The 24,402-nt window shown below is 51.2% G+C and overlaps 1 protein-coding gene across 2 annotated transcripts in view; it reads left to right on the forward strand.

The window, feature by feature from the left end:
• CENPC (centromere protein C) overlaps positions 1 to 24,402 on the forward strand; it is a 1,111,772-nt gene that overhangs the window by 768,051 nt on the left and 319,319 nt on the right. For both annotated transcript variants that reach the window (XM_086961919.1, XM_086961921.1), the window contains one exon: positions 17,775 to 17,857. In XM_086961919.1, the coding sequence (XP_086818045.1) occupies positions 17,775 to 17,857 (83 nt within the window). The remainder of the gene's footprint in view (positions 1 to 17,774; positions 17,858 to 24,402) is intronic.

Genomic DNA, 24,402 nt, shown 5'->3' on the forward strand with positions numbered 1-24,402 from the left:
TCCAGAGAGGAGAGCTTGGACAAAGGGTTTCCTGTCAAGGGCGGTGTTCGCACCGTCCCAGACAGGGTTTGTGTATTCTGGGTAGGTAGGGCTTTGCAAGAAGGTGACTGCGGAGTGGCACCCCGGTGCTCACTACGCATCTGCCGGCTAGAACCAGTTCCAGGGGCGCGCAGCCCCTGACCTGGGGACAGTCCAGCAGGGGGAGAGGGGTGTAACTACCCCCCTTCCTGGTCCCACCCTTAGGGCAGGACCTAGTCATGTACCCGCCCCTTTCCTTAGGATAAAGGCCGGAGCGGGGACCCTTCCAAATTAGATCATCTTTGAATCAAGAATACTTTCTACGAAAGGACTTCGAGACTCTTCTCAAGATTTCTCCCTTGTGGCTAAGGAGTAGTCACCCTGCATCCGCAGGCACCATCTAAGAACTCTGCGGTTTGCTGCAAGTCCTTCCTCAAGGATCCGACGGCCCAGCTCGACGAGAACCGGCTTCCCTGGCACCTCTGACCTCTACCCACGTCGTCAGCTCAGCTGAGATCTGTGGGTGCGACGAGACCTCGAGGGACCGGCCATCATTAAAACCTGCACGCTTTCTTAAACAGCACGACCATCGAAGCAATTCTCTGGTGAGTGCTCTGGGGTCCGAGAAGCCCCGACCCTGAGCAGCCCCAGCACCGAAGTGCAGTCTCCCAGCATCTCCACGATCTGCGTGGGGCCCTTCTGCTCGCTGCTCAGCACGTTGTCTGGTCACTAGCCGCTGGCTTGTGCCCTTCTTTGACGACATCCGACAACCAACGCTGCTGGTCTGGTTGCTCCAGATCGGCCCTTGCTCCCTTTTTTGAGAGGAGCACCCCGGACCCTCCGGGTCCGCTCAAGACGCCATTTTAGGCCCACCACGTGGCCCTGAAATCTGCCAAGGCTTGTTGCCCCAATCCTGGGCCCAGCGACGCCGACAGCATCAAACTTCGTGGGACAGCTCGCACCTCCATCCTGGTCGCCGACAACGCCTCCTGGTCCGTGAGACTGCAGAGCCTAGCGTCGCCCACTCACCTAGTCGAGGTGACGGCCATCCGGTGCCTTCCTGGTACCCTCTGACTACTGGCTAGTAGTACGAACTTGGTCCCCTCTGCTTTCAGGTATCAACGACTGATCCAGGCTTGGATCTCTGCGAACTATTCATCACTGGTCGCCGGCCAGCAACTCCTTTTCTTCCGGCTCCTGGCTCATCAGCGAAGACCCCCGACGCCTGTAAGACTTGTGCAGCCGCAGCCCTCGTGGCTAGGTAACTTCGGCACTTCGGTGCCTGCATAGCCTCCTTACTATCGGGTCCGCCCGAGACCACTAAACTTTCCGTGCCCTCGGGCACTTGTTTTAATTGTGCACTTGAAGTATTTTCTAAGAGCTTTTGTTCTGTGCTTAGTACCCTGTCCTCATAAAGAGTACAGGGCTGTTGTGATTCTTAATAAATATACTGTTTATTTTCATAACACTTGTGTGGTGTCCTTTCACTTGGTGTTCAAGGGGTATGTGATGGTATTACAGCTGGCTTAACACGCCCTCTAGAGTTTAGCCCGAAGACTGCTCGTATCCACGCTACTAGGATAGCTGGTCTAAGGTTGACTTACAACCAATCACCATAAGGGTCGTTTGGAACGATACATAGTGGTCGCTAGAATAGCAAACGCTGCATATCGGGCCAACTTCTCACACCCAGAATACTCAATTTCAGGGTCTCTCAATATGGCAGAACCTTTCCTTGGCTGTACAGACCTAGCTCACCCTAAAGGTGTGACTAACCTTTTAGGGGGAGTGTATACCTCCTGACTACCCAATTTTCCCACCTGTCCGCTTGGACAGTGCAGGAAGGGCTTTGTCCTCAAGTGGGGTACAAGGGATTACCTATTTGATAGAGACTACTAGCCACAGATTCCTTAATGTAGAATTATCCCCAGGCGTGAGACTGGATCCGGAAAACTTTTCTGCCACAGCAACCCTGCGCGCCAGGGGGGCGGCACCACGTGACTCCGCCCTGACATTGTCCGTGCCGGTGACGTCAGTGACGATACACAAGTCCCACCCCGGCGCGCCTCAGTCAGTTTATTCTCTTTCCGCATGCAACATGGATCTAGATTACTGTCCTGGCCTGTTTTCAGGCCTTCCATTCTCTTGCGCTTTGGCGTTTAGTGGAACAGTGTGCGAATGCCTTCGGGCTTCAAGACGTGTACCTCCTGTGCACGTCCCATATCGGCGACGGACCCTCACCCGATTTGCTTGTGGTGCCTGGGTGAGCACCACGACTCAGAGAGTTGCTATGCGTGCCAACAGCTAAAGCCTAAATCACGACAGGAGCGCAGGATGAAGTTGCTGTTGGCACGCTTATCCAGGTCCGTGTTTTCCAGCGTCCGTCTCCTACCTCGGAGGCAAAGAACCGCCGGTTTTGTCTGCGGAATCTCCTTTCGCCGCGGCCCTTTGGGCATGGCTCACCGGCTGGTAGGTCTTTCAGTATGTCTCGGAGGCCTTGTCCTCCTTCCGCGGTGGGCGCCGGCTCCCCCCAGGACAGGTGCCCCCGCCTGTCGCCTCCCTACCCGCTGTGTTCCGGCGCAGAGGCGACTAGGGCCCAAATGATAGCGTATGCGGTGGCGCTGCAGGCTACTACTTTGGGCCCTTCCTCCACCTCCTGTGACGTCTGCGGACCCCTTGCCTTGCGCAGGGACTACTGCTGCATCGCCGGCGGCTCCGGCCCAGGCGCCAAAGGTTTCGGCGTCCGGCCGTAGGAGGGTGGCGTCGTCGCGGTGTAGTTCTTAGGGGCTTCCCTCGTCTGCGCCTAGTGTCCCTGCCTCGCCACAAATCCCTACGGGGCTCCCTGTGGGGTCGCAGGCAATCGCCGGGACTCTGTGCTTGTCCCCGAGTCCCTCTCGATTCTCTGAGCAGGCGGCTGCCTCAACTGTAGTCGAACCCGCGCCGAGAGCCTTCCTCCCCGGCTCCGGTGGTGTTGAGGGTGGAGGCTGGGGCCTGGAGTGCCTTTCCAAATCCCTCTCGGTCCTGGGCGCAGGCGGCAGCCCCGTCCGAGGTCGAGCCGGCGCCGCGCCTTCGCTGGTTCGGCGTCGGCCGCACCCCATTCTCCTGGAGAGCACGTGGTGGCAGGAGTCGGCTTGGCAGGAGTCGGCTCGGCGCACGTGGGCCCACTCCGGCACCAGTCGACACTGATCAGGCGCGGCCAACGCTGGGCCCTGGATTAGTCTCCTGAGATCCCTTCTTATCCTGAGGTCCCTTCACCTGCTGGTATGTTCCTCTCCGGAGACAGGGCGCCGTGTAGTTGCCTTTTACCGGCATCTTCCAAAGGAGGCTCTTCGCCGCCCCCACGGCCTAAAACCTTGAACCTTTCTTTCCATGGCTCGCGGCTGGCTTCTCCACCCTCCCCTGGGGCCTCTCAGGTTCCCTATTTCTCAGTAGATCCTCCTATTTGCCGGGTTTGTCAGTTTCCCCCTGGACTTGGGGATGCAACTGTCGCCCACGGAGGAATGACTTTCACCTCCGCGGCGCCCTACTGAGGCCAGTGTTGCCTTTGTTCGGGCAATCTTCATGGCTGCTGGTATCCTGAGGATGGGTGAACCTGTCACTCCATTTCCCACAGACAACCTCTTGGAGATTCTCCACCGGGGCTCTGGTGAACGGTAGTTGTCCCTTCCTTTTGAAGCGTCACTCCATAATTCTCTTATGGGGGCTTGGGGGCGCCCTGCCACAGGCGATCTGGTGCCTCAGGCACTACTGCACCGTCATCGTCCTGCTCCACACGACCCGGTCAGTCTTTCTTTCCACCCTTCTACTGAAAAACGCTCTACTACGCAATGCTTTTCCGTGTTTACCTGTGGTGTTGTTTCCTACGTCTCGGGGGGCCCAGTGGTTAGATTCATGGGGGTAATGTCTCCTCTTATTCCGTTGCTACCTTGAGGGCGCTTAACACTTTGTGTGTGCTGACCAGAGCTACTTGTGGCCTGTGGGATTCTGTGGAGTCACGTCTTTCTCATGTCTCTCATGAGGGGGCCCGTGCTGATCTGCGGGCCATGTGTTGGATGGCAGAGATTTTGCCGCTTTTATTCTTTGTGCAGCTTTGGATGCTGCCGATGGCCGTGCTATGGCCACTTCTGTGGCTCTTCCTCGCCATGCTTGGCTATGCGATGCTATTTTCTCTGAAAATGTCAGAGCGTCTGGTCGACCTCCCTTTTGAAGGGTCCTGTTTTTTCATACACATGCAGACTCCGCCATTAAGCTTCTTCTTGCTGGGCTCTGTCCTCCTCCTCCTCCTCCTCCGTAGCTAGGTTTACCGATCCTCCGGGGCTTGGTGGGAAATGTTATCCCACTTGCTCCTGATATTTGGTTTTTGGAGGGCTGTTAACACTTTCTGTGAGGGATACTGTGCCCTCGGGGTCTTTGGTTGGCCCCGCTCTTCAGTTGGCTGCTGGTTCAGCCCCTTTTTTGGTACGTATGTGTTTTCCAGCTGGCTACTAAGCCTTCTGTGGTTTCTGCCGCAGGTCTATGATTATGATGCAGGATTGTTTTTTTCCTAAGAGTGGTTCCCATGCTTTCTTGGGACGTGTCCTACCCTATGTGGGGTATATGTTGCTATTGTATAGCTCTGTCTTATGCAGGGAGGGTGTTGACTCCCCCTGGCGAGTTCATCGCCCTCCCTGGTATTGCTGTATTACGATTGTGCGGTCTTTGGTCCTTACTGGGGAGTGGCTTGGCCATCTACGGCGTTGTGCCGCAGTGTTGTACCCTTTCCTTGCCATTTTGTCTGGGCCTCTGTCTGGTGTTTGTGAGGGCATAGTTTCCTGTGTTGCCAGCCTGGTCCGTACCTACTTGTTACTCCTCTCATCTTCTTGCTGCTCTCACTACTTAGTGGATCGATTCTGTCCGGGGCGGTCCCCTTTAGGGTTCGTCCGGGACGGTTTACTAGCTTGCCCTTATTCTGGCCCGATGTGGTCCGGGCGTTTCGTTTCGTGGCGTTGTCAGCAGCTGGCTGTCCCCGCCTGCTCTTCTGCTCTTTGGCCGGTGACCTTGGCGTGGGCCCTGGAGCTCTTGCTTTCTGTCCTGCGGGGCCATTGTGAGCTTCCATTCTTATTCTTCTGCCTTCTTACTGCTGAGGCGTCGTTCAGTCTTGTCTTTGGCTTCAAGCTGTGATGGGCTCAGCGGCCCTCTTCACTGGGTTTGTTTCTCTGTGGAGGGCTCTCCGTATTCGGCCTCTTTTCCTTGGGGTCTGTAGGTGGCTCTTCTTCCGCGACGCTGCCTGTGCCTTGGGGCTTCCGGTGGAGGTCCCTGGTGCGTTGATTGAGCTTGGGGTGTTCTGGTTTCCCCTCTCCCTCCCCATCGTATTGCTTTCTCCTTTTGGTGAAGGCTGGGTTGCCTCTTTGTAATTCTAACACATCCCCTGTGGGGCAGGTGTTCCTCCACAATGTTGAGAGCTTATCCCTGCTGCGGTGGACGGGGCTATTTCCCTGTCCCCGTCGCGGGTCCCCTGTTGGGGGGTCTTGGGCTCGTCTGAGCTGGGGTGGGCTTCTCGCAGAACCCTCCTCCCCTTTGGGGTATGGCTAGATTATCTATTCTTCATTAAGGAATGTGCAGCTAGTAGTCTCTATCAGATGTATGAGAAACTTACCTTCTGTAACAATGTATCTGGTAGAGACGATTCTAGCCGCAGATTTCTTCACCACCCGCCCTTCCTCCCCGTTTCTGCGAGGACCCTTCTCAGTCTTCTTCACTCGCCTGCTTCTGGGTGGCGGTCCTCTGTGAGTGCTTTTTTCATACTCACTCCCTGGGGGATGCTCGCTTTGTTCTTGTCGTTGCTCCATTCCTTTCTTTCTGGGGATTGGTGGGCGGATGCCTGGTACTTCTGCACCCATGCATTTGATCTCCAATGTACGGTTCATTGTGCCCTGTTTCTTTGTGTTACTTGCACTCCTGACTCTTGCAGTCCTTTGGGTTGAGGTCCCCTTGCTGGGTCTCGACCCGGTCCTTTTTAGGAGCTGCCCCCTGCTGGTGTTGTAGGGGGAGGAATTGTCGTTGTGCTTCCATTCTGGCCTTGAACCCTTTCTTGGCTCCGAGCGGTGGTTGCGGATTTCTTCATCTGCTGTGCTCTTTTTTTCACATGCTTTCTGTTTCGAGGGAGGATGTTCTGTTGGTTGCAGGCTTGCTTCTAGTAGCTGCGCTCTATTCTTTCGTTCCAAGACTTGGTGCCTTAGTGCCTGGAACTATTCTGGATATGCTGTTCCTCACCTTTCGTTTATTTCCCTTCTGTATAGTTGGGTTTTCGCACACTGTTCCATTATTCTCACAGTTTTGGTTGTGATGTCTCTGCTTCGTGGCGCGGAAAATTCCCTGAAGAAAACGGACGTAGGCGTGCCGGGGTGGGACTTATGGATCCTCGCTGACGTCACGTACCGGACAATGTCAGGGCAGAGTCACATGTTGCCGTCCCCCTCCCCCCCCGGCGCGCAGGGATGCTGTGGCAGAAAAGTTTTCCGGATGCAGTCTCATGCCTGGGGATAATTCTACGTTAAGGAATCTGCGGCTAGAATCGTCTCTGCCAGATACATCGTTACCGAAGGCAAGTAACTCGTACATCAAGGGCAGTTAAAGGCTTTGAGGCTCGCCGCCTTGATTACTGTCCTGGGAAGGAGGAGGAGTGACCACCTCCCTGCCCAGATCCTTTATCTCTCATCCTGTGAACTTCCTAGAATGACCAATATGAGGGCAGACTCCTGTCTTGGTGCCAAATGGTTCGGGTGCCCCCCAAGCCACTGGGTCACTGTATCCGAGGGGGGCACCCACTCAGGGGCACCCCCGTGCATGGCAGCTCACCCTTGACACAAGAATCATATTGGGGTAAAAAGCACAGAGTTTGAGCCAAACATGACACAATTTGGGGGTACCATAAATGAGCTGTGTAGGAAGGGGGAGGCTCTAGTTGGCGCAGTGCAACACTAGCGACAAGCAGGGACTCTCTCTTCCTCGTCAGGGCTGAGGGTTACCTTCCAGACAACCTCTGCTTACCCTCTAGGTAGTGTGGCTTAAGCAGTCGTAGGCTAATCTTTGGGGCACATAGGGTTAAACACTTGCAATAGTACACCTTTACAACCAACCCACCACACAACGAGACCAGACTGTATTCTGTAAAAATATATATCTTTATATAGATTTTAAGCAGGCTTGTGAATACAGTCAACGTACTTTATGATAACGGTTGCAAGTTTACTCAGTTCAGGTTACCACAGTTCTTATGCAGTTCTCTTGAGGCCCGTAGGCCGGTGTTAACCAAAGTTCTTGTGGAGCCGGCGGCTTCCGGGGGATCTGTCCCACGTCGCGTTGCCTTCCCGGGGTCGCTGATCGTTGCGGCTCTTCAGCCGAGCAGGTCACTGGTCATCCGGGGCAGCGGTGTTCTGTGGCGGCAGGGTCCTCTCCTTGTCGTTCGCTCCGACCCTGGAGGCGGCGGCTATGCGGCGGTGGCAAGTGGCAGTACGGTCCCCAAGTGCAGGACGTACCCAGCCAAGTGCCGGTGCAGCTGTGGGCTCACAGCTGGGCTGTCGGGCAGGCTACCGACCTTGCGGATTCCCCCAGGGCAACTGTCCGTCTTTGCAGGTGAGTGGCTGCTCGTTATGCAGTCACCTCGAGAGCTCGGACCGGACGGGTCCTCCTTCGCTTTGCTCTCGGGCTCCCGGTGCAGGTGCGGTCACGATGTTCGGGCCAGCGGCGGCTGGTCCTTACTTTGCTCTCGCTTGTGCTTTGGGCCCCGGTCACGGTGGTCAGGTGGATGTCGTTGCCTTGGAGGAGATTCCTCCGTCGGTGCTGCGGCGATGGTCAGCACCCGCAGTCGCTTTCTTCCAAGGGGGTAGCGTCCACTGGTCCTGGGACGCTGGTCAGGGGGCAAGTTCAGTTGCAAGCCCTTGGAGATCTCTTTAGCAGAGTTTGGCACAAAGTAAAGCAAAAGTCTTTTCGTAGTCTTTTCTTCTTCCTCTCCTTCAGCAGCAAGGCACCAGACACAGGCAAGAGTCAGCACCCTTCCTTGTCTCTCACGGTCCTTCTCGTAGGGCAGAGTCCTTCTGTGGCCCAAACCGGATCTAATTTTCAAGGAGCAGGGCTCCTTCTTTTATAGGCCAATTCTTTTGTTCTCGCAGGCCAGGGGGGCCTTTGCATAGCCACTCTCAGTCTTTGAGTACCCCAGTGGGTGTACTCCGGCTTCTGCTTTCAGTGTGAGGGGCAGGCGCATCAGACGCCCCACAGGAGGTGGAGCCAGCATTGTCCGGACAGGGGTGGCCAGAGTACCTTGTTGATGGGGGCTGCGCCCTTCCTGGGCCAGGCGTCGGCAGAGTCATCCGCCGCTCCCCAGGAGGGTGGAGCCAGCATTGTGGTGGTCGAGCACAGCTACAGTTCGAGTCAAGAGGCACTCCTACCTCCCACTAAGGTGTAATCTGCGCATTCACCACCTGCCATCCCTCCAGCCCTGTCACTCACACATCCCAGACAGTCAGATACACATACCAGCAGAGGCGGGCTGAAATGGCTAAGCAAGCAAATGCTAACTTTCTAAAAGTAGCATTTGCAAACCCAAGATACTAAAATAAACTTGACTACAAGAAATATTTTATCATCCTGAGTTCAGGCATACTAAACATGACTCGCTACCATGCTCCTTGAGCCTGCGGGGATTATAGGGTGTAATAATTCCAGCAGCTCAGTCTGGCCTAATGGAGCAGGTAGCCTTCAATAGTGAAATACGGTCTTGGTTGTAAGTCACTACTAGGACATGCCCCGCACATCAGGGCTTGTCCTACCTTACACCTACAACGCACCCTGCCCGCAGGCCTACCATAGGGGTGACTAATATGTAGTCAAGGGAAGGGTCGGTGCTGGCAAGTGGGGACACTTGCCCAGCTAGCGTGACAGTACGAGACCGCACGCGGGTTCTGCGGTCGCAGTTCCCAGACACATCTTTACGGCTGCTTCGGTGGGTGGCGCAACCAGCGCGGCAGGCCCACCAGCAGTATTGGCATCTACAAGCCCCAGCACTCTCTAGTGCACTTTACTAGGGACTAACAGTAAATCCAAAGAACCAATCATGGATACCAATCGCATGTACAATTTACAGTAGGGAGCACTTGCACTGCGGCACGGATCAGCCGTGGCGCAGTGCCCTGAGTATCGGAAAACCAGCAAAACATCGGAGGCACATCAGCAAAAAGTGGAAGGGAGACTCACGCCAAGGTGCCAGGTCTAACATGTGTCCCCTCCAGCTGAAATGTGGGGGGAACTACCCTTCCCCAGGGAGTTCCACATCACTAAGGCGGAAAAATCTGGACAGACCGTCAGCGTTGGCGTGATCGGTGCCAGGGCGGTGTTCCACCGTAAAGTCCATACTCTGTAGAGAAATGGACCACCTCAACAGTTTCGGGTTCTCACCCCTCATTTGCATCAACCATCTGAGGGGCCTGTGGTCCGTCTGAACTCGGAAGTGAGACCCAAACAAGTAGGGTCTTAGCTTCTTCAGCGCCCAGACCACAGCAAATGCTTCACGCTCTATTGCACTCCACCTACTTTCCCGTGGAAGTAACCTCCTACTTATGAAGGCTACGGGTTGGTCAAAGCCCTCCTCAGTCATCTGTGAAAGAACAGCCCCTACACCATGCTCTGAAGCGTCTGTTTGCACTATGAATTCCTTGGAGAAATCAGGAGCCAGGAGCACGGGCGCCGTGCACATGGCAGTCTTCAGGGTGTCAAAAGCCTTCTGACAGTTGTCAGTCCAAATCACATTCCTGGGCTGCTTCTTCGAAGTCAGCTCTGTCAAGGGGGTCACGATCGTGCCATAGCCCTTGACAAACCTCCTGTAATACCCAGTGAGCCCCGGGAAGGCTCTCACTGCAGTCTGGGTCTTGGGGGGTTCCCAAGCCAGGATGGTTTCGATCTTGGGCTGCAAGGGTGCTACCTTGCCACTCCCAACTTGGTGTCCCAAGTACACCACTGAACCCTGCCCAATCTGGCACTTGCTTGCCTTGATTGTGAGGCCTGCTCTGCGCAGGGCCATCAACACTTCCCAGAGGTGTCGCAGGTGTTCGGGCCAGGTGCCGCTGAACACCGCGATGTCATCCAGGTAGGCGGCACTGAACTCGTCCAGTCCAGCCAACACCTGGTTGACCAATCTCTGAAAGGTGGCAGGGGCATTCTTCATTCCAAATGGCATAACCCGGAACTGGAAATGCCCATCTGGTGTAGAGAATGCCGACCTCTCCTTTGCCCCATCGGTCAAGGCGATCTGCCAGTACCCAGACGTTAAATCAAACGTGCTGAGGAACCGGGCAGCCCCTAGCCGATCAATGAGCTCGTCAGCTCTGGGGATGGGGTGCGCGTCAGTCTTCATGACTGAATTGAGTCCTCTGTAGTCCACACAGAACCGGAGTTCGGGTGTGGCTCCCGGCGCAGCAGCCTTCGGAACCAAGACCACGGGGCTGGACCAAGGACTGCTGGAAGACTCAACCACCCCGAGGGCAAGCATCTTGGAGACCTCCTCCTTGATGCAGGCCCGGACCCTGTCAGTCACCCTGTAAGCCTTGTGCTTCACAGGTAAGCTGTCTCCAGTGTCCACATCATGGACGCACCAATCTGTGACACTCGGAACCAGGGAAAACAGGTCGGGAAACTGCCCCAGCAACTGGCGGCAGTCCTCCTGTTGCTCGGCGGTCAGGGTGGGTGAGAGGTTAACTCCATCCACTGACCCATCTTTCTCACAGGCCACCAAGAGGTCAGGAAGAGGTTCCGACTCCTCCTCCATTCCGTCATCGGTTGCCAACAACATGCCCACTTCGGACCTTCGCAAGTGGGGCTTGAGGCGGTTGACATGTAGGACCCGCAAAGGGTTCCTGGGCGTCTTCATGTCCACCAAGTATGTCACGGGGCTCTTGCGCTCCACAACCTCAAATGGACCTGTCCACTTATCTTGAAGGGCACAGGGCTCCACTGGGGCCAGGACATACACCTCTTGTCCAGGCTGAAGCTCGACCAGAGTGGCATTCTGATCGTACCACCGCTTCATTTCCTCCTGGCTCGCTTCCAGATTTGCCTCGGCAAGTTGTCTGAAGCGTCTGGTCTGGTTTCTGAAGGCCAGCATGTAGCTATATACATTCTGGGGAGGTTTCCTGGGAGATTGCTCCCAGCCTTCCTTTACCAAACTCAGTGGTCCTCTCACGGGGTGACCGTACAGCAGTTCAAAGGGGCTGAACCCTAGGGACTTCTGTGGCACCTCGCGATAGGCAAAGAGCAGGCATGGTAAGAGGACGTCCCACTTACGCCTCATCGGACCTTCCAGGCCCATGATCATGCCTTTTAGGGTTCGGTTGAATCTTTCAACCAACCCGTTACCTTGGGGATGGTAGGGTGTGGTGAACTTATACGTTACGCCACACTCCTGCCAAAGGGACTTCATATACTTCGATATGAAATTGGTCCCCCTGTCGCTCACCACCTCTAGAGGGAATCCTACTCGAGAGAAAATTCCCATCAGTGCACGCCCCACCACGTGAGCCGTCACTGTCCTCAGAGGGATGGCTTCAGGGTACCGGGTGGCATGGTCCATCAAGACCAGGATGAACCTGTTGCCCATGGCTGTCTTGGGGTCCAGAGGCCCAACGATGTCAATACCCACTCGCTGGAATGGCGTACCGACCACAGGGAAGGGTTGGAGGGAAGCCTTGTTCTTCCCTCCCGTCTTCCCACTTGCCTGGCAAGTCGGACAGGTTCTGCAATACGCATCTGAACTCTTATGCATTTGGGGCCAGTAAAAGTGGGTGACAAGCCTGTCATAGGTCTTGTCCATCCCCAAATGTCCTGCTAAAGGCACATCATGAGCCAGACCCAGTAGGAAGGCTCTGAACTTCTGGGGTACCACCAGCACACGGGCTGACCCAGGTTCAGCAGCCTTAGGCTCCGAATACAGGAGGTCGTTCTCCCAGTACACGTAATGTGTTTTGGCCTGAACACCATTGGCCTGGTCTGCAGCCTGCTGCCGCATCCCCACGAGAGAAGGGCATTCTTTCTGCTCCTTGCAGAATTCCTCCCTGGAGGGTCCTCCTTCTTGCTGCCAATGGGTCAGCTCAGGCAGGTCCCCCAGTTCGGCGATCTGTTCCCCTGTAGGCTCCAGGGCATCCCCCTCAAGGTCTGCTTCCTCCTGGACCGTGGGAACTTCAGGAGCCGGTTTCCCGCGCCCCCTGCGCCTTCTCCCTAAGGCCGGTTCCTGGGCCTCTCCTTCAGGCCCCAGGACCTCTCGATCACCCCTACTGGCTGCCATTGACCGGGGGGTCACGCACGCCCAGTCAGGCACACCCACCATCCGCAGGTGAGTCGTCTTCTCCACCTTTTCCCAAGGGGAGTGCTCCAAGTCATTCCCTAGCAAACAGGCATGGTTTTTCTTACCCAGACCTGCAGAGTACCAGAGACCCCCCCCCACTCGAAGGGAACTTGAGCCATCGGACACTGACTCTCTGAATTATCAGCGTTGATAACCCTACAGTAGGCATGGGGTACAACCTGCTCTTGAGACACCAGGTGCTGCCTCACTGCAGTCACACTGGCTCCTGTGTCTCTAAGAGCCTCAGCTTCCTTACCATTGATGATCACCACCTGCCCATATTTCTTAGTGTTAGAGGGCAGGTAGTTCGTAGGGATCATCTCACTGTCTCCTAGCGAGACTAGGGTCATGTGAACGGGATCTCCACCCCCCGGGACCATCATTTCTTCTCCCAGGTGAACGCTAGTCACTTGTCGGGGCGGAGCACCAGTGGGTGCGGGTTTTCCAAACAGGCGACACTTGGGGTCACTAGATATGTGCCCAGGCTCGCCACATTTGAAACAATTGAAGGGCCCCTTTGGAACAGGTTTACCTGTCGGGGCCCCATTCTGCTTCGGAGGTGGGGGAGGCTGAGAACCCTGCTGCGGGCTCCCTTGGGAACTACTTTGTGGGCCTTTTTGGAACCCTTTCTGTTTTCCCCCTTTGTCCCCCCCACTCTTCTGCTGGGGACCCTGCCCACTCTTGGCGGAGTCTCCCACGGGACCCTTGTGGACCCTGGTGCTGAGCCAGCGGTCCGCCTCCTCAGCAAGCTTCCTCGGGTTGGACAGCTTGCTATCGATCAGGTGTTGGCGTAACTCAGGAAAACAGTGATCAGACAAGTGCTCCCATGCAATTAAATCAAAGAGACCTTGAAAATCATTAACTTTGTTACCTTTCACCCAACCATCCAGTGCTCTGCAAAAGTAAGTCACATACTCCACATACGTATTCCCAGGCCGCTTAGTACATCCCCTAAACTTCTGTCTATACATTTCAGGGGTAAGCCCGTACCTGTTCAGTAAAGCTTCTTTCATGTGGGCATAGGATCTCTGATTTTCTACGGGCAAATCTAGCAAGGTATCTCTCCCTTCGCTAAGGAACCTTCCCCACAACCCCGCTCCCCAATCCTTGTCAGGGACCCGGTGGGAGGACATGGGTACCTCGTATGCCCTAAACCACTGTCCTATGTCATCCCCCTTAAAGAACTCCTTGACTACGTCCTTCGGGATGTGCACTCTTGACTCTACCTGCACTGGCGATGCGCTGCCACCAGAGGGAGGACGATCCAAGTCTCTCTCCTTGAGACTTATCTCCCTCATTTTTACTTCGTAATCCATCTGGTGCTTTCGCTCTTCCAGCGCCATTCTTTTCGTTTCAAGCTCCAGCTGGATTTTCAATTCTGCCAACTTTCTTTCGTGATTCCTCGTTTCCTTCCTGTCCGCCAGCTCCTCTGGCGACAGGCCTTTACCAAAGCTGTGCTCGCTGTCTTGCCTCTCGAGGTCGATCAGATCCCCAAGTGCATTCTGCTCCTCCGTCGCATTCTGCTCGGCGAGGACATCTTGCTCCTCCGGGGTTTTCCGGGACTCTATCCAGGCTTTTAGGGCCTTGGAGAGCTGGGTCTTGTTTTTGCAGCCAGCGTGCGGGCCCTTGAGTTTCTTGCAAAAGAACTTCAGTTCGTCCCTGGAATATTTATCCACTTTGGTGGGATCCCACTCCACCTCCAACACCTCGGAGGTCGTGGACTCCGCTCCATCCAGGCTCTTTGTGCCCGGCATGGTTCCTGCACTCGGAATCTTCTTTCGGCAAAATTCGAAAAGCAAAGTCTGTGGCTAAGTAACTGGACCGTAATCCTTGTGTAGTGGTCAGAAGCTCAGGTATAGATATCGCAAGTGTAAATTCGAAATCCTCACCGCTGCGTCCAATGTAGGAAGGGGGAGGCTCTAGTTGGCGCAGTGCAACACTAGCGACAAGCAGGGACTCTCTCTTCCTCGTCAGGGCTGAGGGTTACCTTCCAGACAACCTCTGCTTACCCTCTAGGTAGTGTGGCTTAAGCAGTCGTAGGCTAATCTTTGGGGCACATAGGGTTAAACACTGGCAATAGTACACCTTTACAACCAACCCACCACACAATGAGACCAGACTGTATTCTGTAAAAATATATATCTTTATATAGATTTTAAGCAGGCTTGTGAATACAGTCAACGTACTTTATGATAACGGTTGCAAGTTTACTCAGTTCAGGTTACCACAGTTCTTATGCAGTTCTCTTGAGGCCCGTAGGCCGGTGTTAACCAAAGTTCTTGTGGAGCCGGCGGCTTCCGGGGGATCTGTCCTACGTCGCGTTGCCTTCCCGGGGTCGCTGATCGTTGCGGCTCTTCAGCCGAGCAGGTCACTGGTCATCCGGGGCAGCGGTGTTCTGTGGCGGCAGGGTCCTCTCCTTGTCGTTCGCTCCGACCCTGGAGGCGGCGGCTATGCGGCGGTGGCAAGTGGCAGTATGGTCCCCAAGTGCAGGACGTACCCAGCCAAGTGCCGGTGCAGCTGTGGGCTCACAGCTGGGCTGTCGGGCAGGCTACCGACCTTGCGGATTCCCCCAGGGCAACTGTCCGTCTTTGCAGGTGAGTGGCTGCTTGTTATGCAGTCACCTCGAGAGCTCGGACCGGACGGGTCCTCCTTCGCTTTGCTCTCGGGCTCCCGGTGCAGGTGCGGTCACGGTGTTCGGGCCAGCGGCGGCTGGTCCTTACTTTGCTCTCGCTTGTGCTTTGGGCCCCGGTCACGGTGGTCAGGTGGATGTCGTTGCCTTGGAGGAGATTCCTCCGTCGGTGCTGCGGCGATGGTCAGCACCCGCAGTCGCTTTCTTCCAAGGGGGTAGCGTCCACTGGTCCTGGGACGCTGGTCAGGGGGCAAGTTCAGTTGCAAGCCCTTGGAGATCTCTTTAGCAGAGTTTGGCACAAAGTAAAGCAAAAGTCTTTTCGTAGTCTTTTCTTCTTCCTCTCCTTCAGCAGCAAGGCACCAGACACAGGCAAGAGTCAGCACCCTTCCTTGTCTCTCACGGTCCTTCTCGTAGGGCAGAGTCCTTCTGTGGCCCAAACCGGATCTAATTTTCAAGGAGCAGGGCTCCTTCTTTTATAGGCCAATTCTTTTGTTCTCGCAGGCCAGGGGGGCCTTTGCATAGCCACTCTGTCTTTGAGTACCCCAGTGGGTGTACTCCGGCTTCTGCTTTCAGTGTGAGGGGCAGGCGCATCAGACGCCCCACAGGAGGTGGAGCCAGCATTGTCCGGACAGGGGTGGCCAGAGTACCTTGTTGATGGGGGCTGCGCCCTTCCTGGGCCAGGCGTCGGCAGAGTCATCCGCCGCTCCCCAGGAGGGTGGAGCCAGCATTGTGGTGGTCGAGCACAGCTACAGTTCGAGTCAAGAGGCACTCCTACCTCCCACTAAGGTGTAATCTGCGCATTCACCACCTGCCATCCCTCCAGCCCTATCACTCACACATCCCAGACAGTCAGATACACATACCAGCAGAGGCGGGCTGAAATGGCTAAGCAAGCAAATGCTAACTTTCTAAAAGTAGCATTTGCAAACCCAAGATACTAAAATAAACTTGACTACAAGAAATATTTTATCATCCTGAGTTCAGGCATACTAAACATGACTCGCTACCATGCTCCTTGAGCCTGCGGGGATTATAGGGTGTAATAATTCCAGCAGCTCAGTCTGGCCTAATGGAGCAGGTAGCCTTCAATAGTGAAATACGGTCTTGGTTGTAAGTCACTACTAGGACATGCCCCGCACATCAGGGCTTGTCCTACCTTACACCTACAACGCACCCTGCCCGCAGGCCTACCATAGGGGTGACTAATATGTAGTCAAGGGAAGGGTCGGTGCTGGCAAGTGGGGACACTTGCCCAGCTAGCGTGACAGTACGAGACCGCACGCGGGTTCTGCGGTCGCAGTTCCCAGACACATCTTTACGGCTGCTTCGGTGGGTGGCGCAACCAGCGCGGCAGGCCCACCAGCAGTATTGGCATCTACAAGCCCCAGCACTCTCTAGTGCACTTTACTAGGGACTAACAGTAAATCCAAAGAACCAATCATGGATACCAATCGCATGTACAATTTACAGTAGGGAGCACTTGCACTGCGGCACGGATCAGCCGTGGCGCAGTGCCCTGAGTATCGGAAAACCAGCAAAACATCGGAGGCACATCAGCAAAAAGTGGAAGGGAGACTCACGCCAAGGTGCCAGGTCTAACAAGCTGGCTATCAAGAGTTTGCTTGGTAACCAGCCCATTTCACTGTATGGACCGCTGGTAGCTCAAGTAAAACCTTGCTTTACTGGGTTACTGTATGGATATATATGTATGAACATATAAATCCACACCTTTAATATAATGCACTGTACCTCCTGGGGTTACGAGGACAACCTTAAGAGTGACTTACTTACATTAAGGCAGTGGTCTTTTTGTGCAGACAGGCTGCTCATGCAGGGCTGCATTGGCAGTCATGCAGTCGTACTTTTACTGGGGTCACACAGGGTGGCACAATAAAGTGCTGCAGCTCGGGTGACTTCTTGTATTACCTTTGCCCTGAGTACCACTGGTGCCATATACTAGGGATTTACAAGGTGTGATAAGTGGTGTACCAATTCACAGTTACCTTTTGGGGAAAGAACACTTGCACTGGAGGCTTGTTAGCAGGTCCCAGTACATTATCAGGGTAAAAAAACCAGCATCTAGCAGTTCAATGTGGGCAAAAAATGTGGGAGGGGGCATCTGTACAGTATCCTTTTATTTAATTGTATTTCTGAATAGTTGATTTTTAAAGAGTTTTCTGAATTGGAGATTGTCTGGGTCTCTCATCAGACAAATGTTAGAAGCATTTATTCCCAGTGCAAACCTGTTAAGTTCATTCCTTTTAAAAGATGTTCAGGAATCTTGTAAAAGGTGGTTGAACAGAGGTTATTGCCGGGTACATAGTGAAGTACTAATTTTTGTGAATTTACAGGGCTTTTGTGCAAATTAGCTTTTCTGTAATTTAGAATGTATTTATTCCACTCTGCCAGTGAGGGAATTTATTTGTTGGGTCATACTGCAGCAGTGTAACTGCTCCACAACAAGCCATCTGTAGGATGGCAATCCAAACGGGTCTTTATTGGCGGAACTTTGAACCAATTTTATTTAAGATCAGTCCAGTAAGCAATCATCTGTACACATCTTGACAAATTGGATTTATTGGATTTCGACATTTGAATACACATGTGGAGGGTTTCAATTGCACACCTTACTGGAAGAATAATTTTGTATCTGACTTCGTTGAGAGCTTTAGCCTTGCTTGTTTGTTTTTAAATTTAAAATTATTGTTTGGGGTTGTGCTCTAAAATTCTAAGTTTAGCATTGTTCTTTTTCCACAGTGGGAGTGGCCGTGTTCCTTCTCGGTCTGTGAGAATGATCTCTCAAAAAGACAAGCCTGTTCGTTTTGATTTGTGTCAAACCGGTATGTACTTCAGTGTTATCTTTTAGTATTTTTATTTTAAGAGTTTGAGCAGTAATCCCAGATGTGTAATCTGATGTTTATTTCCCCCCTCCCCCCAAAATGCAAGCTTTGAAATTTGCCTGTAGTATCATCTGGAGGTAAAAAAATAATAACTTACTTTTGATTTTGCTTGTCTAAAATATGAGCGTTGAAATTAGTCTGTAGTATTATCTTTTTGGGGGGGAGAAAAAGTTAGTTCATTTTGTTAACATTTCTGATTGATACTGTGTTTTTCCACCTATATTAATAATGCTCTCCTAGTCCTGGCCACCTTGTTGCCCGATTTGAGATTTTACTTGATCTGCACAGCCGGTATACGATGACAGTGGCTGATATTCTGGACTGCCTGGCTTGCTGCGGTCAGACTCAGTTTTTTTCTCCACCAAAACATTGTGTTTGGAGACAAACCAAACAGCTAACCTACAGCAGACAATGAAAATAATCATTGCACACCAAGCCATAGGTACCGATGTTATACCAAATGAAGTGTATAGCCTTCTAATTGAGGAGTTGATGTCATTCTTGGAAGCTCTGTTTAACTCTGTCTATAGGCATGGTGGTCCGGTCCCTAAATCCTGGAAAGTGGCCTCCATAGTCCCTTGTTTTGAAACCCTCTAAGGATCCCACTAGGGCGGATTCCTATTGGTCAATCTCTCTGCTTAATGTGGGCTATAAGATTTTTATGAGTATTTTAGCAGAGAAGTTGGCTAAGCTCGCCCCTCAGCTCATTCACTTAGATCAGAAGGATTTTATTCCCAAGAGATATGTACAGGAACAGACCCAACAGCTAATTGGTGCGATAGATCTTGCCATAGAACGATCTGGCCTGTAGGCCGTAGTAGTGTTAGATGCCACTAAGGCATTTGACCGAGTATGCAGGGTCTTCCTCAGGGAGGTTTTTAGCTCAATGGGATTCGGCCCTAAATTTATTAATACACTTAAGGTGTTCTATGAGGAAGCATCGGCCAGGATCTTCTTTAATGGTGCATTATCCCCCAGTTTTAATATACTAAGAGGGACACGGCAGGGTTGCCCTTTATTTCCTCTTCTTTTTGACATTTATATAGAGCCTCTCGCCTAACAGCTGAGATTGGATGCCTTTGTTGTTCCATTTCGTTCTCCCCCGTATTAGCTGTAAAGTTGCGCTTTACGCCGATGACGTATTTATCTATACGGCTGACCCTCTGACCTCGATTCCGATAGTGGAACAACTACTGGTGGAATTTCGTTCTCCTTCTGGTTATTTAGTAACCACTGCCAAAACTGACTTTATATGTTGGAACATCATGGATGTAAGTAAGCTCCAAATTTAGATATGTGGGTATCACAGTAGCAAGCGATATAGATAAAATTCTGCATCTCAATTTGTTGAGGGTTACCAAAGAGATTGAATGCCTATAGAGTAGGTGGAAAAATCTCCAGTTGACAATTTGTGGACGAGTTAATTTGATAAAAATGGTTATCCTTCCTAAATAAACCTATCTTTTTAATGCTATCCCTCTTGGGTTCCACAAACAAGAATTGATAAAATTCAGGGGAAGGTGGTGAGTTTTATTTGGACCCATGAAGGAGATAGGCTATCTTGGAAAAAACTTAGACGCAAGTTGAATATTGGGGGATTGGCTTTACCTGATTTTAACTGGTATTCGGTCGCTTTTCAATTTAAAAATATCTGAATGCTCCTTTACAAAAACGGATGGTTCCACTTGGGGAAAACCTTTGAGGGAGATGGTAAGGCATTGGTGTGTGGAGGGTTTTCCATATAAGTTTGATGCTGCCAGGGTTTTTAAGACGGTTCGATTAAAGGTATTAAGATCTGCCTCAGGAGGAGGTGGGGCATTGGATACTATTCGGATTTAGCTCCAGTTTGGGACTCCCCCGGAACCCCAGAATGTTTAAAGGTTGCTCTAAGTCTTGTACTCAGAAGGGTGGGTGTTACAACTTGGTCATACTTGGTGTCATCGGAGGGAGTGCACCCCTGGAAAGCATTAAAGGCTTAAACCAGCAATGAGTTGTCCAGATTTGAGTTTATCGAACTATCTTCCTGGTTTGTGGCATCAAAAAAGGAGATTGGGGGTGATCATGAATTGGAGTTGTATCTCCAAGACATCAGGCCTAAGAATAAAGAGGTGGCAAGGTGGTATGAGAGATTCTTGGTGGCAGAGGAAAAGATGTTACTGCCCCCCCTATTCTGTGTGGAGAGGAACCCTCTCAGAGGAGGACACTGAGTCAGTTTGGGATAGTTTGTTGAAGACTTTGTACTCAACTGTTAAACCTGCTAATTTGAAGAGGAACTACTGCTTCACTATTAATCACCTTTCTGAACTCCACACAAAATATCTAAGTTAGCCCCTCAACCTCCTCCTAAGTGTGTGAAGTGTGGTTGCATATGAGCTAATAATGTCCACATTTTTGTTAGATGTCCGCTCCTGGAGATTTTTGGGGCGGCATAGAACTTGCATTAAAAGTTATCTTCGATCAGGAGATCAAACTGAATGCAACACCAGGTAATGCAAAGCCCACAAACAAACCGAAACAACCAGTTAATAACATGGCCACAACAAACATCATAACTGCAAAATTAGGAGAGCCAGTGAAAAAATCAAACAATTTAATTCCTTCATCAAAAACTAAGACCCCTCAAGAAACCCTCAAAACAGCTCCAGGTTCACAAAACCAACCGTCAGTAAATGTTCCTCCAGTAAAAGCTCTCCCAGCAAATACCCCCTCCATACCACCCGCACCAAATACCCCCCCGTCACGATCAGACACAGAGGCAAACTAATAAGCCAGAACGACCAAACAAAAGATGGCCTAAACTAGTAAATCTCCCACCGGAAGCAGCACCTTTTGTAGTCATTCTAACAGGGGTCCCAGAACTAAGTAACGACACAGATGAACCAACTTGGTCCTTACTAAACAAAACTCGCTATTGGCTGAATATTAATAGACCCAACCAGCCAAATAATATCACTAGAATTACTACAGTAAGAAGGGCCTCATGGATAGGCCATCAACCAAAAACAATTCCCGGTGACTGTATAATAGTCAACTTTGAAAACCCCTGTGCTGTGGACTATATATGTTCATGGGATTCATCGGGAAATAACGGAGGAATAAATGTAGAACTCCTATCCTTTTTCTATCCTCGACAAGGCCACCGTTTTGAGGACCCTAACTGGCCCTCAAACTGGTCCTGGAATCAGCCAGATCATGGACAGAGAAGCTGGAACCAGGGAGACTGGGGCCATGGAAACAATCAAAGGAGCTGGTACCAGGGAGAATGGGGGCACGATTATAAAGACTGGGGTGATTGGAATAACCATGATAGGAGGGCACACCAACTCCCTTACAGGGAACCATGGACTGGAATACCAACTTTTAACAGCTACAGCTGCTTAGACATGGTCGACTGACCATCACCACAGAACCACACTACGACCTTTCTGTCTAACAATTCCACTCAAACACTTCAGCTAATCACCCTAAGAGCAAGACATCTAATAAAGCTCACTGTATACCAAAAACTAGGCCATACGAATCCACTGCAACGACAAAAACCCAAACTGCGGCAAACCAGACTCAAGAGTGTCAACGCCTTCCCAAGGCTTGTATCAGACTCTTGACTTCGTTACAAATCGCCCCAAATGAGCAGACATACGCTCCAAACTTGAATCCGGAGTCTCCCTTCATCCAATCAGAAGAAGAAATCACCGTCCAGTTAACGCCACCTGTCGATATTAGTAAAAACCTCGACAGGAGCATGTTCTTCTGGAATGTGGCGGGACTAGCAACCAAACACCTCGAAAAAAGTTTTCTAGAACTGGTTCACTCGAACAACATAATTTGTCTTCAGGAGACATGGCTTAATGACCCAATCCATCTTGTGGGATATAGAACATACTTCTCCCAAGCAATAAAATCAAACTCGGGGAGAAGCAAAGGAGGCTTAACTATATACATTTCTAACCTCTGGCCGTGTCGTGAAATAACACCTGTATTACTCCATCAGAACTATCAGATAATCAACATCCAAGGAATCAATCGAGAGGTTTACACAATCATAAACTTCTACAACAACATGACCCCAATGGAGCTGTCTAAGGCCTTAAACGAAATTTCTGATGTGACTAACGATCTGAAAACAAAATACGCCAAAGTCTCACATACAATAATCTGGGGAGGAGACTTCAACCTTCACATATGTAACAGAAGTGACACCTCTACCTGTGGGATCATAGATGAACAAGGAAATCCATTAACTCACTTCACCCACATTGTTGAAGGCACCAATATGCAGGCTATTATGTCAGAATTAGATATAGGGTTCGCGAACATGATAAAGACGCCCGCAACCCACTTCACTTCAACTTTTCATGGAAGAGGCTTTGAAACTTTAATAGACTATATCCTAGTATCCATCAACAAAGCCACACGTATAAAGTCTTTTGAAGTGGACAATAACGCACTCAGCGATCACTTCCCACTTAGACTGACGTATCTAGAACCCGACCATCGAAAGAAAACAGATAAGGCCTATCCTGGTATGCTCCACCAGGAAGCATTAACACTGGACAGATTAAACGGTTACACCCTCAAATGGGGCAAATTAGATCAAGAAACCACTAGCGCGAGAATAATTAAAATATGTAGTAACGAAATTGACAAGTGCCTAGACCCCTCTACAACCTCAACAGAGATCATGACCAACTACAAGGTAATAGTGAAAACCATAAGCAACGAATTAACTAAGCCCAACAAACAAAATAACACTTTAAGAAAAGGATGGTTTAATACGAAATGCACAAAAGCCTATTCTGATCTAAAGAAAGCCCTAGCAAAAAAAGAAAGAAACAGAGAAGAGGTAATTAAATTAAGGAAGTCTTATACGCAGGCAATCAAACCAAGAAAAAAGGAGATACAAGCAATCCTCTGGACCCAACTGCTAAAAAGCAGTACCCTAAAAGACAGCGCAGCCTTTTGGGAAACAGTTAAAAGCCCTTTCTTAACAGAAAACAACGATGGTCCTTCCTTGGACGTCGCCATAAACGCGGAGGATTGGGTGCAAAATTTCTCAGGGGTCTTTGGAGAGGTCAAACCCACAGACTCAATTTCCCCGGTCCCTCTTTCACCGGTGAAATACCCAATAGAAATACATTTTACAATCAATGAAACAACGAAAGCCATAAAGACCGCCAAAACTGGCAAAGCACCAGGACCATATTCTGTTCCCATGGACCTTTATAAATTTCTACCAGATCTTTGGTCTCCCCTTCTAACCAAAGTATTAAACGCAGCAAAGGATACCGATCTTCCTGATTCTTGGTCAACATCGATCCTGGTCCCCATTTTTAAGAAGGGCAACAGAGATAGTCCCTCCTGCTACCGCCCCATTTCCCTCCTGGACTCGGTCGGAAAGATGGCAGGGCGTATACTTCTTGACCGACTCCTGGAGTGGTCAAAAGAACATGGGGTACTCTCAGACCTACAATATGGGTTTAGGACAGGACTGAGTACAGTGGACCAAGTTCTAAACCTAACACTACTGGCCGGAAAAAACGTAACAGCAAAAAAATCCTGCCTACACATGGTTTACGTCGACCTCACAGCAGCGTTCGACTGTGTGGAACACTCAAAGCTCTGGTCAATAATGTTGCAAATGGGGATTGAATCACCAATAGTTGACTTTCTGCGTGAATTATATACCGGAGCCACGGGAAAGGTTAGATTTGGGACAGCAGGACAATTAACTAACAGCTTTCCAATACAGAAGGGGGTCAGACAAGGGTGCGTGCTGGCCCCTTTCTTATTCACGCTCTATACTAATGGTCTTGAGGCTGCAATGTTAAAGGGTGTAAAAGACCTCCCAGAAGCCGGCCGTCGGCAGATTCCAGCATTATTATACGCCGACGACGCGGTAATTCTCGCTCGAACTCCAGTCCAGCTTCAGCAGGCTCTAAACAACTATTGCACCTTTATGACCAGTTTAAATTTAAAAGTCAATATAAGGAAAACTTACGTGATGCATTCCGGTACCAAGGGGAAAAAAGTGAAGAAAATCTACGTGGACAACCTGCCCCTTGAAAGAACCAACACGTACCCCTATCTTGGCATCACCATTGACGAGGCGTTTAATTGGAAAGAAGCAATTAATTCCCGAAAGTTATCCCTTATAAGAACAGTTGGCGCTTTAAAAGCCTTTTCTCTTCGTCTGGGGGAAAAAACCTCTGACCGAGATGATTAGGATATATAATGCAAAATGCATTAGTACAGCCATCTTCGGAGCAGGAGTCTGGGGAACAACAAACGTTGAACAACTACAAAAAGTTGAAAACTCCTTTTTAAAATTTCTACTGGCTGTTCCAAAAAGCACAACCACATTCGGATGTCACCTCGAACTCGGGGTGGATCACATCTCTGACATCATTAAGACACAGCCTATCATGTTATGGCGCAGAATATGGGCAACGGACGAGTGCCAGCTCACAAGAACAATAATTCAGGAC

The sequence above is a fragment of the Lissotriton vulgaris genome, chromosome 3_1 (assembly GCF_964263255.1).
Source record: "Lissotriton vulgaris chromosome 3_1, aLisVul1.2, whole genome shotgun sequence".
NCBI classification, from domain to species: domain Eukaryota; kingdom Metazoa; phylum Chordata; class Amphibia; order Caudata; family Salamandridae; genus Lissotriton; species Lissotriton vulgaris.